The sequence below is a fragment of the Cricetulus griseus genome, chromosome 2 (assembly GCF_003668045.3).
Source record: "Cricetulus griseus strain 17A/GY chromosome 2, alternate assembly CriGri-PICRH-1.0, whole genome shotgun sequence".
Taxonomy (NCBI): Eukaryota; Metazoa; Chordata; class Mammalia; order Rodentia; family Cricetidae; genus Cricetulus; species Cricetulus griseus.
Window position 1 is genome coordinate 370,892,223 of NC_048595.1, and position 13,539 is coordinate 370,905,761.

Genomic DNA, 13,539 nt, shown 5'->3' on the forward strand with positions numbered 1-13,539 from the left:
AAAAAAAAAAAAAAAAAGACAAAAAACCAACAAACAAACAAAAAAACAACCATAAGACATAGGTCACAGAACAATTGGTGTATTCTTAGATTCATTTCCAAATTGACTACCCAGATTAGAAGAATTAAACTACAATTACTATTATTATTATTTTTTAAAGGTTTTATTTATTTATTATGTATACAACATTCTGCTTCCATGTATATCTGCACACCAGAAGAGGGCGCCAGATCTCATAACGGATGGTTGTGAGCCACCATGTGGTTGCTGGGAATTGAACTCAGGACCTCTGGAAGCGCAGTCGGTGCTCTTAACCTCTGAGCCAGCTCTCCAGCCCACTATTATTATTTTTATTTTGTGGCATGACTTAAAATCTAGATCTGCCTTAACTGAAGATCCTGAAAATATAGGCTACTCTTTTTCTCCAGAGGGATATAAAGTGTAAATTCATGTGATGAGGGATGTGATAGCTCAGCATGGTAAACCCCAGTTCCACAGAGAAGAATATGCAGCAATACTGGAGGGCCACGGGCACTCTGTATGGTACACAGGTTCCCAGAGTTGACGCACCACTGTTCTACATCTGCACAAGTTCACTCACTCAGCCTTACTCCCAAAATTTAAACTTGTATTTTTTTAGTTTAAAGGTATCTGATTTAGTAGTAAAACCTGACCAAATGGAAATAAATTATCTTTATTTCTCTGTTATTTGTGAAGAAATGTTAATGGTTGACTCTGGGATTTTAATGGAGAATTAAAATAATAACTTGTGTCATACTTTAGCTTTCTAAATGGCTGAGAAAAAAAAAAACCACAGCGAATTCTAAGGCACACATGGCCCCTAAGGAGCTGGACAAAAGATTAAGAACATGTCCTCATTATACAGGGTGGCTGTGAAAACTGAATTTTATACAGGGACATTATATCGAAAAATGCCATATGAATGCAAGCAATATTGCCATTGTTTACTATCCCTATTACTCACCGTTAACTTTCATAAGAACATGTGTTAAGAGATGATATACTGGGGCTGGAGAGATGGCTCAGAGGTTAAGAGCACTGACTGCTCTTCCAGAGGTCCTGAGTTCAATTCCCAGCAACCACATGGTGGCTCACAACCATCTGTTATAAGATCTGGTTCCTCTTCTGGTGTGCAGATATACATGGAAGCAGAATGTTGTATAAATAATAAATAAATAAAATCTAAAAAAAAAAAAAAGAGAGATGATATACTGTCTTGAAGGGGCAGACAGTTGAAATACGAAGTGTGTGCTACATCTGAGGTTGAAATTGAAGTAAGACTGTAAAAGCTTTCATTGTTTTAACTTCAGTTTAAACAAAGCAGTCTTTGCAGTCAAGCTGGTGGAGCGTGCTTTAACTTGTGTAGATCAGTGTTAGAACAATTAGCTAGCATGTATGAGGCTCTGGATTCAATTAAGAGAGTGCAGGCACATCCCTCTCAAAAAAGAAAGCCGTATACAACAATAAAGTTAGAATCACAACCTGATGAAGTCTGCAGCGTATAGTTGGAAACCACGACCTTACATGAGTTAAATGCTTCCTGCCATAGACTTCAAGCAGTGCAGGACCAGGATTAGATTCTGCCCTCCCTGTACCTTGTCTTGTAGCATAAAGTGCAACACTAAGGTGGTGTCTTAGGTTTCTACTGCTGTGATAAACACTATAACCAAAAGCAACTTGGGGAGGAAAGGGATTGTTTCATTTTCTAACTCTCAGGTCAGACTCCACCTGGAGGCAGGAACTGAGGCAGAGGCCATGAAAGAGTGCTACTTGTTCTCTACAGATTACTCAGTCTGCTTTCTTACACCATTCAAGAGTAGCTGCTCAAGGATGGCACTGCTCTAGTGTGCCGGGAGGAATTTTCTCAACTGGGAGTCCTTCTTCCCAAATAACACTAGCCTGTGTCAAGGTGACAAAAAACTAATCACTGCAGGTGACATTGGTGAATCATGACTCAGCCAAAGCATGAGGAACCAGGTTTGGGTTCCCCCAGGTAAAACTACTAGTTCTTTTCGGCCACATTTTTTCCCTAGGACTGTAGGGGAGGAGGAACTAGTCTCACAGGCTCCGGTGCTGTGGCAAGGACACAGCAGTCCAGAAGGATCAGAGCTCTCTATCCCGAAGGGACTTCTGAATGAGGATGTCATGTCAGCAAGAGTTTCCTAAAAGACTGTTCTCATCAAGATCCAGATTTGTCAGTCAGACACACTGCAGCAGGGGCAGGAGGCAGACAGGACTTGCAGTCTACAGGGTTGATATGCAAAGTTCTATCTCCACACCATTACTGAAGTCTTTTCTGTGTAAACAATATGGTAATGCAAAAAACAAAGCAAAACAAAAAACCCAGAGGAATCTCTGGGCCATAATATACTGCAAAATTTTGGAAATGGATTCCTAAAATATCATAAAAAAAAAAAAACAACAACAACAACAACAAAAAAAAACCAACATTAACAAAAAAAACCCAGCCCATGATGGCAAGAGTTTGGGACCAGATGTAAAGTAAGCCTTTTGCTTTACAAATGGAGTTCTGCAGTAGCTTATGAGGTAGACCTGGATGGGGCTGAGTGCTCTGCAGTGTGGTTACCAGAAATCGCTCTTCCTTCTCCAGCCAGCGCTGGTCCTCTTCCATTTCCTGCTGCTGTCGGATTAGCCGCTCTTCCATCAGATGAGGGGGAAGCACCTGTCCCATTCCTCGAAGGTCCAAAGCTGCTGAGTCCTGCAAAGGACATTGTTGACAGAACATTCAATTTCTTGAGTCCATTCTCATATTCCTACTTTGTGCTGCTGTGGTTATTTCAAAACTGTTAAACCAAAGAGTATGGGCCTCTCATACTCCAGCTACCTCTCTGAAGGCCAAAATTTACTGTGTCTAACATTCATGTTTATGGGTTGCTTCTAAGAAATGTACAAAAGACTGACTACATTAGCACTTAAGAGTAGAAACATAAAACTAGAAAGGACTCAGTAGATGGAGCATCTTTTTTTTTTTTTTTAAAAGATTTATTCATTTTATGTGTACTGGTGTTTTGCCTGCATGTATGTCTATGTGAAGGTGTCAGGTCCTCTAGAACTGGAGTTATGAGCTGCCATGTGGGTGCTAGGAACTGAACCTGGGTCCTCTGGAAGAGCAGCCAGGTCTTTTAACCCCTGAGTCATCTGTCCTACAGTTCCCTACATTTGTTTTTATTATAATTATGTGTATCATCATCATCATCATCATCATCATCATCATCATCATTATTATTATTAGTGAATTATTACATGTGGATAGGGTCAGAGAAAAACTTTCAGGACTTGGTACTCTCCCTCCACAGTGTGTACTGGGAATCACCTCAGGCTGTCAGGCTTGCTCTGATAGTTATTTTGCTGAGTCATCTCTTCAGCCTTTGTTTTGTTTGAGATAAGCTCAGGTTGGCCTGGAACTCACTTCTCCTGTTTCATCTGGAATAGTTGGTATGGACTGCTATAACTGGCTAAATGGGAGGATTTTAGAATTAAATAATCACAATCAAGCTATTTCAGATTTACAAATAATAGGAGACTTAAACAACACTATGTCCAATGACTGGCCATAGCCAAGAACACCCCGTTTACCTCCACACCAGGCTGCCACGCAGACACCTCCTGGGGTCTGTGATTCCACAATTCTGTCTGGTCCAGAAGAGATGCCTGACCTGGGTAAATGCTGCCTGCCATGGATGGGATTCCATGGGAACCCGGGTAGCCAGAGACCTGTGAGTGTTTCAGGAGGCAGTGTTAGCTTCTGACAAAACAGATTATGCTAGATGAAAAACCAAACAGTTCTCTTAAAGAGAACACACACAGGAAGCAGGCACCACATCCAAGTTCTGATCCTTTGAACACTATTTTCTGACTTGACAGAATGACCTTGTAGATGTGTCTCTAAATCATGGACACAACTGGAGACTCAAATTATCTGGGTGGGTCCAACATAATCACAAGGGCCCCCAGATGCAGAATGGAAACAGAATACTGAGAAATGAGCAGAGAACCAACACTATCAACTCTGGAATAAAATGTAAGAAGATGACCTGGAGCTCAGGAATGTAGGCAGTTGACAGGGCACACAAATGAAGTTTTGTTTTGTATCGAAATTTGTTTTATGAGACAGGATTTCTCTGTGTAGCCCTGGCTGGCCTAGAGCTCAGAGATCTACCTGCCTCTGCCTCCCAAGTGCTGGGACAACAGGTGTGTGCCACCATTGGTCCGTTGAGTTTTGTTTTGTTTTTTAGATTAATTTTTTTTAACTTTTATTACTTTAAAATTGTATGTAAGTGTCTCTATATTGGTGTGTGCATCAGAATACAGGTGCCCACACAGGCCAGAGGCATCAGATCCTCCTGAAATCAGAGTTACAGGCAGTTGTGAGATGCCTGATAGAGGTGCTAGGAACTGAACTAAAGTCTTCCGCAAAAGCACCATGCTTTGAGGCATCTCTCTAGTTCAGGAATTCTCTGTGTAGCCTTGGCTGTCCTGAAACTCACCTCCTGGGTATCATGATGCAAGCAAGTATACTAGCACTTGGAAGCTAAGGCAAGGGGCTAAGACTTTGAGGCCAGCCTAGGCTTCACAGTGAGGGCCTGTTTCAAAGAACAAACAAATCAATCCCACTAAACAATAGAGCTAGACATGGGGGCATGTAGCCTATAATCCTTTGATTTATAAGCCAGAGGCAGGAGATCTCAAATCTGGGGCCAGCTTTATCTACATAATGAGTCCCAGGCTAGCTTACAGTCATATATTGAGATCCTGTCCCCAAAATTCCAAACATGCCAGGTGCAGTGATGCACACTTTTGATTTAAGCACTTGAGAGGAAGAGGCAGGCAAATCTCTAGGAGTGTACATTATGAGCCATGTCTACATAGTGAGACCATCTCAACACTCCCCTCCCCCCAATTAAAAAATCACTCCCAAACAAGAATAAAAACCACAACAAAATTCCAAAATGTTTTTCTCTAGTGAACAAGAGGCTGATGGTAGTGGGAGAGGCCATGTCTTTTATTTCAGAGTGATGACTACAGCAGAGAGAAAACATTCAGAGGAACGTGGTGGCAAAACCCAGGCAGAAGGAAAGCACAATGTCTCCTGAAATGGCTTCCCTTCAACTGAGAAGCTCTCTCGTCAGCAGACTCAGAATGCAATCATATGACCAGAGTGGACAGTTACTTAGTGAAATGAGATAGATGCACAGTGAAATTCACATTCCCAAACATCAACACATTTTTAAACAAAGACTTGTTCACATTTGGTCTCTGGGCAGTGGCAAATGTTCAAACTCCCCAGAGATAGTATCTAATTAATAAAAAAAATCCTATTGCATACAAGTGTTACGGCACAGGTGTGTGTGTGTGTGTGTGTGTGTGTGTGTGTGTGTGTGTGTGTATGTATGTATGTATGTATGTATATATGTATGTATGTAGCCTGTTTGTCTGTATGTGCATAACTTGTGTGTAGGTGCTAGAGGTCAGGAGAGGGGATGAGAGTCTCTGAAATTACAGTTACCAGCAGTTGTGAGCACCTGATGTGGGTGCTGGGAACTAAACCTGGGTCCTCTGCAAGAGCAGTGATGAGCCATCTCTCCAGCACCTACACCACTTTCTTGATAAAAAATGCTACAACATTAACAGAACTTTCAGAATTTTACAATAGAAGTTTTCTAAATAACCCCTGGGGCTTCCAAAGTAGTGGGATCAGACACTCACAAACATATCCTTAAGTCTGTCCAGTTTCCTGCAAGCCTTATAGGACACGCAGAACTGACAGTTATCCCAAAAAGCATGTGCTGCTGCCATCCCCAAAAAGCATGTGCTGCTGCCATCCCCACTCCCCGCTGCAGGGTCAGCTGAGCAGTGACTTCCAGAAGAATCAGGTAGGTAGGTAGGTAGGCCTGGTTCTTCTCCAGAGTGCCTGTGTTGTATGCAAGCACTAGGGTCTCTTATCAGTGAGAAGTGAGTGTGCCTTCTGCCTATCCTGCCCCCTGCCCATCCTTGTAAGTGTCAGAGATTCAGCTCTTTTGTGGAGCTGAAACGAATCCCACTGTGTATCCTTTCAGGAGGAGTGGGAGACTTCCTTTTCATGTGAACTTGGGAACCTATTCTCCTTGTTCCAGAGGGTGGCTATCATGAAGCAGTGACTCCCAGAACACAGGCTTGACCCATCATCCCTAAACTGGTTCCTAGTGATGGGAATCTTCTTTGGCTCTACATGAGAAATCAGTGTGTAAGGGAGTGGTGTGCTTTATACAGAGCCTGAAATTTACCCAGTACCCACTGTCCTAGACTACTACTATAGATTTATGGCCTTTTGTTTTCTAGTAAGAAGCATACCTATCTTCTTCCCTAGAATCCTAGTACCAGCTTAGCATTTTTTTGTTCATATTGGCCCAAGAGTCCTATATGTAAACCTGCTCTCAGAAACCCTTGGAATGTCCTCAGTAACCCTAGTCACAAAAAAAATCCTCAACTACACATTCCACCTCACTTACATCAGATTCCATTTACAGGCAAAATACACCTCTGCTAGCCAGGTAACAGAAATCAGAAGGGTGGCGACCTCTAAGGTTAGGCTGACTGGCTAGGAAGGGCACAAAGATGCCTTCTAAGGAATGGGCCAAGGTATGTGTATAGACACTGTAGTGATGGCATTCATTAGCAAAGGGGCCTATCCAGGGATTACAGTTAAATGTTAGTGAATGTCTTTCCCCTGACTAACTATTCTGATCCTGGATGGCTGCTCCAAATCCAGCACTCCTCCACACATTCATATGTAGGCCATCTATCTCATCTGCCTGCACTTACAGTGCAGTGCTTGATATTTTATTTTTGTCATTGTCTGGAAAAACTACAGTGCAGTATTAGCTCTGCCTTGTCCCTTAGAGGCAGGTGGGAGGGAATGAATCAAAGTACTGTCACAGGTGCTGGCCTGCCTGCTTTAAGATATGACTGATGAATGTTCTGGGCCTGTGGGAGGTTGGAAGGGCATGAAAATCAAGGCAACAACCAAGGCTATTAGTTTCTTAGCTTCCATTCATCAAAATAAATAGACAAAGCAGAGAACAGAAATGAATTCAAGTTTCTTCCTACCACATAAGTGCTGATAAGCCAAATAACATGTTGTATATCTGTGTCAACTCATATACCTGGTAGTGATTGGTCTGGACCATGTGCTGTGGGCTGGGATAAAATCCTTCACTGGATCTTGGGCTAGGATAACCAGGTCTGCTGGGCTGTGAACAAATCAACAGAGCATTGTAAGAATGAGTCTTCTGATTTTGAAAAAAACGATGTCTCACAGTAAAGATATTGCTAATACAACTTGATTGAAAAGAACAATCAAAGGAAACTAAGAAACTTCAGCAAGGGAAAAGTCTTCAATAAATGATCCTTCCCTACCAACTTACCTGACAGTTAACTCAAAATGATTCACAGCATAAATCTAAAGAGGTCAAATTGTAACAGCATTAGAAGGGAACTAGAGTAAATCTTTTCAATCACCTAATGGGGAGTGGGAGGGGCAATGGTGTCTTAGCTATGACACCAAAAATTCAATGGACAAAAGGGAAATCAAATATAAAATTTACATCACCAAAGTGAAAAACTTGTGTTACAGGTGGCAGCAGAGGAGGAAGACCAAGCTGAAGATCAAGAGTAATCAGCACAACAGTTCCCACAGGTGAGTACTAAAATAACAAGCCATCCGATTAAGAAGTGGACAAAGCTGGCAACACAGAACAGACCCACAGAGAATACAGACTGCCCCCCCCCCAAAGATGCCCAGCACTTTTGGGCAATTTCAAACCACAATGAGTGATTGTATGATGACCTCCAGGAGAGTAATATAGAAGACACAATAAAAGCAAGGCTAACAGTGGAGGGACTAGGCTAATGGACTGGGCTGGGAACATAAAATGGAGCAGCTGATATGCAGAATGCTAGGCTGATCCCGAGAAAAAGAAACATAGAATTACCATAATGTCATCAAAACCACCAGAGAAATGAGGATTTAAGCCCACACAACAACACATATGTCTTAAGAACACTGCTCATAACAGCCAAAAAGGGGGAACAATATCTACCAACTGATGAGTGGATAAACAAAATAAACAGCCCAGGAATGTGGTAATTAAAAGAATGATATAGTGCATTAATTATGTGGGATAGGCCCTAAAGCCAAGATGGGGGCAACAGCCATATGATAGTACCCATTTAAAAGAAGAAAGTGGCATGGAAAAATACATGGAAAAACTTGTGGCTCATGCAGTGTAAACTGTACACACTGAATGGATCATTCTACCAACAATGCTGTAAAGCCGTATCACCATCCTACTCTCTATTTTAAATAGGCTCAGAACAGTCAAGAGCTGCAAAAAGGCTCACCAAGTTGACAATACTGGAAACCCCAAATCTTCCATGTCACAATTCTACTTTTAACAAATACATTTATGCCAATATATCACCAAATAAAAAATAACAGGAAAAAAATCAACCTGAACAAGGCAAAACCTCTACTAAACATCACACAATGAATCACATTCTTTTAAATTATTTTTGGATTTATTTTATGTATATGAATGTTTTGCCTGCATATATGCATATGTACCATGTGCATGTCTGGTGTCCTTGTGGGTAAGCAGGGGACATCAGATCCCCTGGGCTAGAATTATCGATGATGTGAGCAGCCAACTGGCTGCTGAGAATCAAACCCAGGTCCTTTGCAAAAGCAGTGCTTTTAACTCCTGAGCCATCTATTCAGCATGAGTCACATCCTGTATGTACCAACTCCCACTTATACCTTGTGCTCCTGACAGCTAGGTGAAGATAGGACAGTGTCACTGACTATGCACTGTGGATCAGCAGGATCTCTTTATTACCTAATTCAAGTTAACTTGGGTTACCACATATCAAAACACAGAAGTTAGAGGATTTTTGAACTCTGAAGATAAAGGTGATGATCAAAGCTACAGGTGAGACACTGGCTGGTACCTTCCCTAAAGAGTATGTAGGACCCTGTGAAGAGTTCTGCTGGCCACAATTACTGTCATAAAATGGAAGCCTGAGGGGTGATTCTAGGCAGTGAGGCAGGACCAACTCAATTGTGCATATTAACACTGTTACAAAGAAAAACAAATCTTACACAGCGACAAGAAATGTATTCTGGAGATGGAACCTAGGCCACCCATGTCAGGCATGTGCTTTGCCACTGAGCAATACATCCCCAGGGAGAAAAACCTCCCACCCAAGTTTTTCAGCACAATAGTGGATACTGTTTCCTAATGCCACACCTCAAATCACTAAATGAATCTTTCTTTCTTTTTTTTGAAAGATCTATTATTTATTATGTATACAGTGTTCTGTATGCATGTATGCCTGCACGCCAGAGGAGGGCACCAGATCCTCATTACAGATAGTTGTAAGCCACTATATGGTTGCTGGGAGTTGAACTCAGGACCTCTGCAAGAGCAGCCAGTGCTCTTAACTGCTGAGTCATCTCTCCAGCCCAAATGAATGTGTCTTAAAGCCAAGGACCAGTGTGTAACTTCAACCTTATCACTAATCTGCTTTATTAAAATCCACAACTCTGGCCTGCATTTTTTGTTGTTAATTTTTTTGAGACAGGGTCTCAATATATAATTATCTTCTACATTAGCCCTGGGATGTGGGATGGCAGTCATGAGCCACCACACCTTGCTTCTATCTTCTATCTTCGAAGCACTATTTACTCATGTGTGATCCGGTAACATCTACCAAGCCATCTAGAAAAGACTAAGTTCACTAAGTTATGTAGACCATCTCAGTGTGATACATTATAGAAGGCAAGACATAATTCAATTGTGAGACACTGTCCTCTAAGCAAGCAGTCACCTTCATCAGGGCAGCTGTGACTACTTGCAAGAGCTCTTTAAGGTCCTACTTGTGATATACCCTCATACAATGGGTTGAGGAGAATCATAGACTCTTACCTGAGATACCAGCCACTCCCTCTGCACCTCCCTGCCAGGTATATATAACTGAGCTCCAGCTGCACATGGCCTTAGAGAATATAGTGTGGAAGGTTGACTGAAGTTAGGGGAGCTCCAACCTGAAGCTTCCATGATGGTGTGGGATTTGGCACACAGCTGTTTCAGGGTCACCCATGCTCCCGTAAGCAGCCTCTCCCCATGCTCTCTAAGACCAATACATCACCTGGTCTAACAAGCTGTACTTGACCATTGAAGCCCTCTCTGGAGTGAACAGATGTCTGTATCTCCCAGGAAGTTAACACACAACATCTAACAATCACATGTTAATGTTGCTGTGATACCTCCAAAACAGCCTATCAATCTGGAAATTATCATGATCAAGTTGCTAAGTTACTCAAAATTACAATTTTTGCTTGAAAATTCGAGTTTTAGGAATAGTTTTCACTGAAGTGAGGGCTTTATTCCCTTTACTTTTTGAGAAAATGTCCACTGAATCCCCCAATCTGAATAACATGTTCCTCTTGTGCATGTTAAATAGGCCTTCATTCAACACTGCACCACTTTATCAGGGCTATTCTGCAGATAAGCTGTGAGTTTTCTTAGTGGATGAGTGTGGTGGTAGGGGTGGATATGGTGTTCACTGGTGAAATTTGGTGACAATAATAGTCCCACTTATGCCACTGTCAAAGCAGTAAAACAGGAAGTAACTCTTGGTGTGACTAGGAGCTCAGCTTTGGCCTCAAAAGTGTATACAATGGTCACAAGAGTGTGTGAAGCTGTGTTCCAATAAAAGTGCAATGAACTGGATCAGAAAGCATTTACTGACCTCTGCTTTAAACAAAGAAATGGGGGGGGGGGTGGTTGTCAGGTCCTGAAGAATGCCTCTGAATGTGAATTTGGAAACATCACCAGTGGGAGAACATCATACACACAGGAAGGATAGTCTTTTTACTTGAGATCCAAAAGAAGCCAAACCACATGAGCCTAATTTAAAATAAATCTGTCAAAATGAAATTATTAAAACCCAACACAGCTGGACAGTGGTGGGACATGCCTTTAATCCCAGCAATGGGGGAGTAGGGGGAAGGCAGAGGCAGGCAGGTATCTGTGAGTTCAAGGCCAGCCTGGTCTATAGAATGAGTTCCAGGACAGCCAAGGCTGTTACACAGAGAAAACTCTGTCTTGAAACAAAACAAAAAAAACAAAAAAACTAAAGACCCAACAGAGACTCTGAAAAGTTAAAGATACCTAGGCACTGACAGTCTGGACTCTGCGGCCGAGCTAATCTTAACTTAGAGAAGTGCCACCTGGTGCATTTCCAACACTATCTCCAAGAGGCAGGAGTACTAACACTTCTGTCCTATAAACTAAGAGAGTGAGGTTTAGCATAATGCACCCTGTCATTGTCTGTTAACAGTCAAGCCTCAGATGAAGAGACTTGCTTGACCCCAGGCCTGAGAATTAAGTGATGAGATTTCTCTCGCCTTCCAATATGGGACTGCTTTGCAGGTGTCACAGGATTAAAGCGGGAAATCAGGAGGCTGAGGTGAGATGCAAAAGACAAAAATCCCCCAAATCAAATTAAGGCAAAACAAACCAAAAAACCCCCCAAAAACCAGACAAATGGTAAACAGCCCATGGAGGGCCATAAGTTTTGAGATGAACTGCTGGTATCTTTTCTGTAGAGAAGGAAATTATTTTGTTGTTCTTGTTCAACTGGGAACATCTGATTCTACAATGTCTCAGAGTATCACTCCCTCAGGTGGTGGGTATCATCCTCTGGGAAGAACTGGGCTGATGAGGGTCCTTGTACACTGAGCTGAGTTCATCACCTATGCTCACACTTCACCTAGGTTCATTTCCAGGGAGTGCCAGCTTCATTCACTACTTTACAGCTCAACAAGGACTACCACAGGATTTCAGACACCATGATAAAACATTAGTATAATACTCACACAGTTCCTGTGTTACCAGACTCCTACTTTTCAAAGGAAAATAAAATGGTGTCAAACCATTTTTAGCTAACCAAATATATCATTTAGCAGGGAACAATGGGCGTTGGTGGCGCATGCCTTTAATTGCAGCACTCAGGAGGCAAAGGCAGGCAGATCTTTGTGAGTTTGAAGCCAGCCTGGTCTACAGAGCAAGTTCCAGGACAGGTCCAAAGCAATACAGAGAAACCTGTCTTGAAAACAAAAACAAACAATAAAAAACCCGTTGCTTTTTTTCTTTTCAGAAAAAGGACTGAATTGGATTATTTATTCAAATTGGTGCATGAAGAGCCTATCCCATCCAAAATCAAAGGGAAGTGAAGACTTTTTACTGTGTGCAAAGTGACAAAGGCCATCTGGGTCCCAAATACTGTCCAGTTATTGTAGAAAGGCAGTGGCTTTCCTTCCCAGGTTGGAGAAGAGAGAAAACCCAGAGACAACAGCAAGAGAAGTAAGTGCCCTGTCATGCCAAGTATGACAAAGGTTTGAGAACAAATGCAGTGTCCCCTCCAACACCTAGAAGCAGCAGCCATAACCCAGAAGCACTACTTCTGCAAAACCAAAGCAAAAGGGTAGAAGTGTGCTTATTTGAAAATAAAGCAAACACTTAGTGTTTGTGGCCTAGTCTGGTGTTTTAGACCTCACTGACTGGGAAATCTCTAATTTTCTTGCCAACAAGAGAAAGTAAGTCCCAACTAAACCTCCTGAGAGCACCACAAGGAGGGAAGGGTAATTTCACATCAAGTCTCTCATAGCCATTGGCTTTCCCAGTTTCTACAGGGCGAGTTGCACATTGAATAATTCTATTAGAAAGGAGGGTGAATATATTACAGTGCCTCCAATGACTTAGGGGCTGGTCATACAGACAACAGTATATACTCCACAGAGTGCAGTTCAAGAGGATTTAGGTCAAAAGGACTCTCAAAGCTGTGGCAGGGGTGTCAGCTACCTTGGGTGGTGCTTCATCAGACCCTCCAGAGTCCCAGGATACGGTCGCCTGTCTTCTGGACTCCATCCTCATCCGTTCTTCTTGCTGCACCTTCTCTTCCTCCAAGATTGTGCTGGAGAAACAACACACTATGTTAGGGGTAACTGACAGCCAATCACCCGCCCCATTCATCTATGGGATACCAGTTATTCCCAGCAGAAGACAGTCACAGAGAAAGGAGCCTATATACACAAGAGTACCGGGTTTCTAGCCCTACACAAAGGGATTCTAGAATAGCCATGGTATCAACTGGCAAGTGCACTTTAAAAACACCCATAGGTTAAGAAAGACAGCTAGTAAGAAAAAGGCCCTGGTGAAACAAAGGTCAAGCAAGATGAACTGTATGCACACTGGAGTTTCTTCTGTACAGAACACAAGGACCCCGCGAGATCCCAAGCACTCCTGTATCAAGCAGCTACATATCTCTGGCAGACTGCTTGAAAGCAGAGTCCCATATAGCTCCAACTCACCAGCACATGGTGATCAACTCACAAGGGGCCAAGATCTCCCCACTAGCTTAGTACAATAGCACACTAGCTTTTACACCAAGAAAACA

The 13,539-nt window shown here is 42.4% G+C and overlaps 1 protein-coding gene across 5 annotated transcripts in view; it reads right to left on the bottom strand.

Annotated features, from left to right (window-relative positions):
- Ptk2 (protein tyrosine kinase 2) overlaps positions 1-13,539 on the bottom strand; it is a 194,446-nt gene that overhangs the window by 21,255 nt on the left and 159,652 nt on the right. For all 5 annotated transcript variants that reach the window (XM_027403786.2, XM_035440657.1, XM_035440659.1 and 2 more), the window contains 4 exons: positions 12,945-13,056; positions 7,185-7,271; positions 3,619-3,756; positions 2,609-2,740 (listed from right to left, as the gene is read on the bottom strand). In XM_027403786.2, coding sequence (XP_027259587.1) covers positions 2,609-2,740; positions 3,619-3,756; positions 7,185-7,271; positions 12,945-13,056 — 469 coding nt within the window. The remainder of the gene's footprint in view (positions 1-2,608; positions 2,741-3,618; positions 3,757-7,184; positions 7,272-12,944; positions 13,057-13,539) is intronic.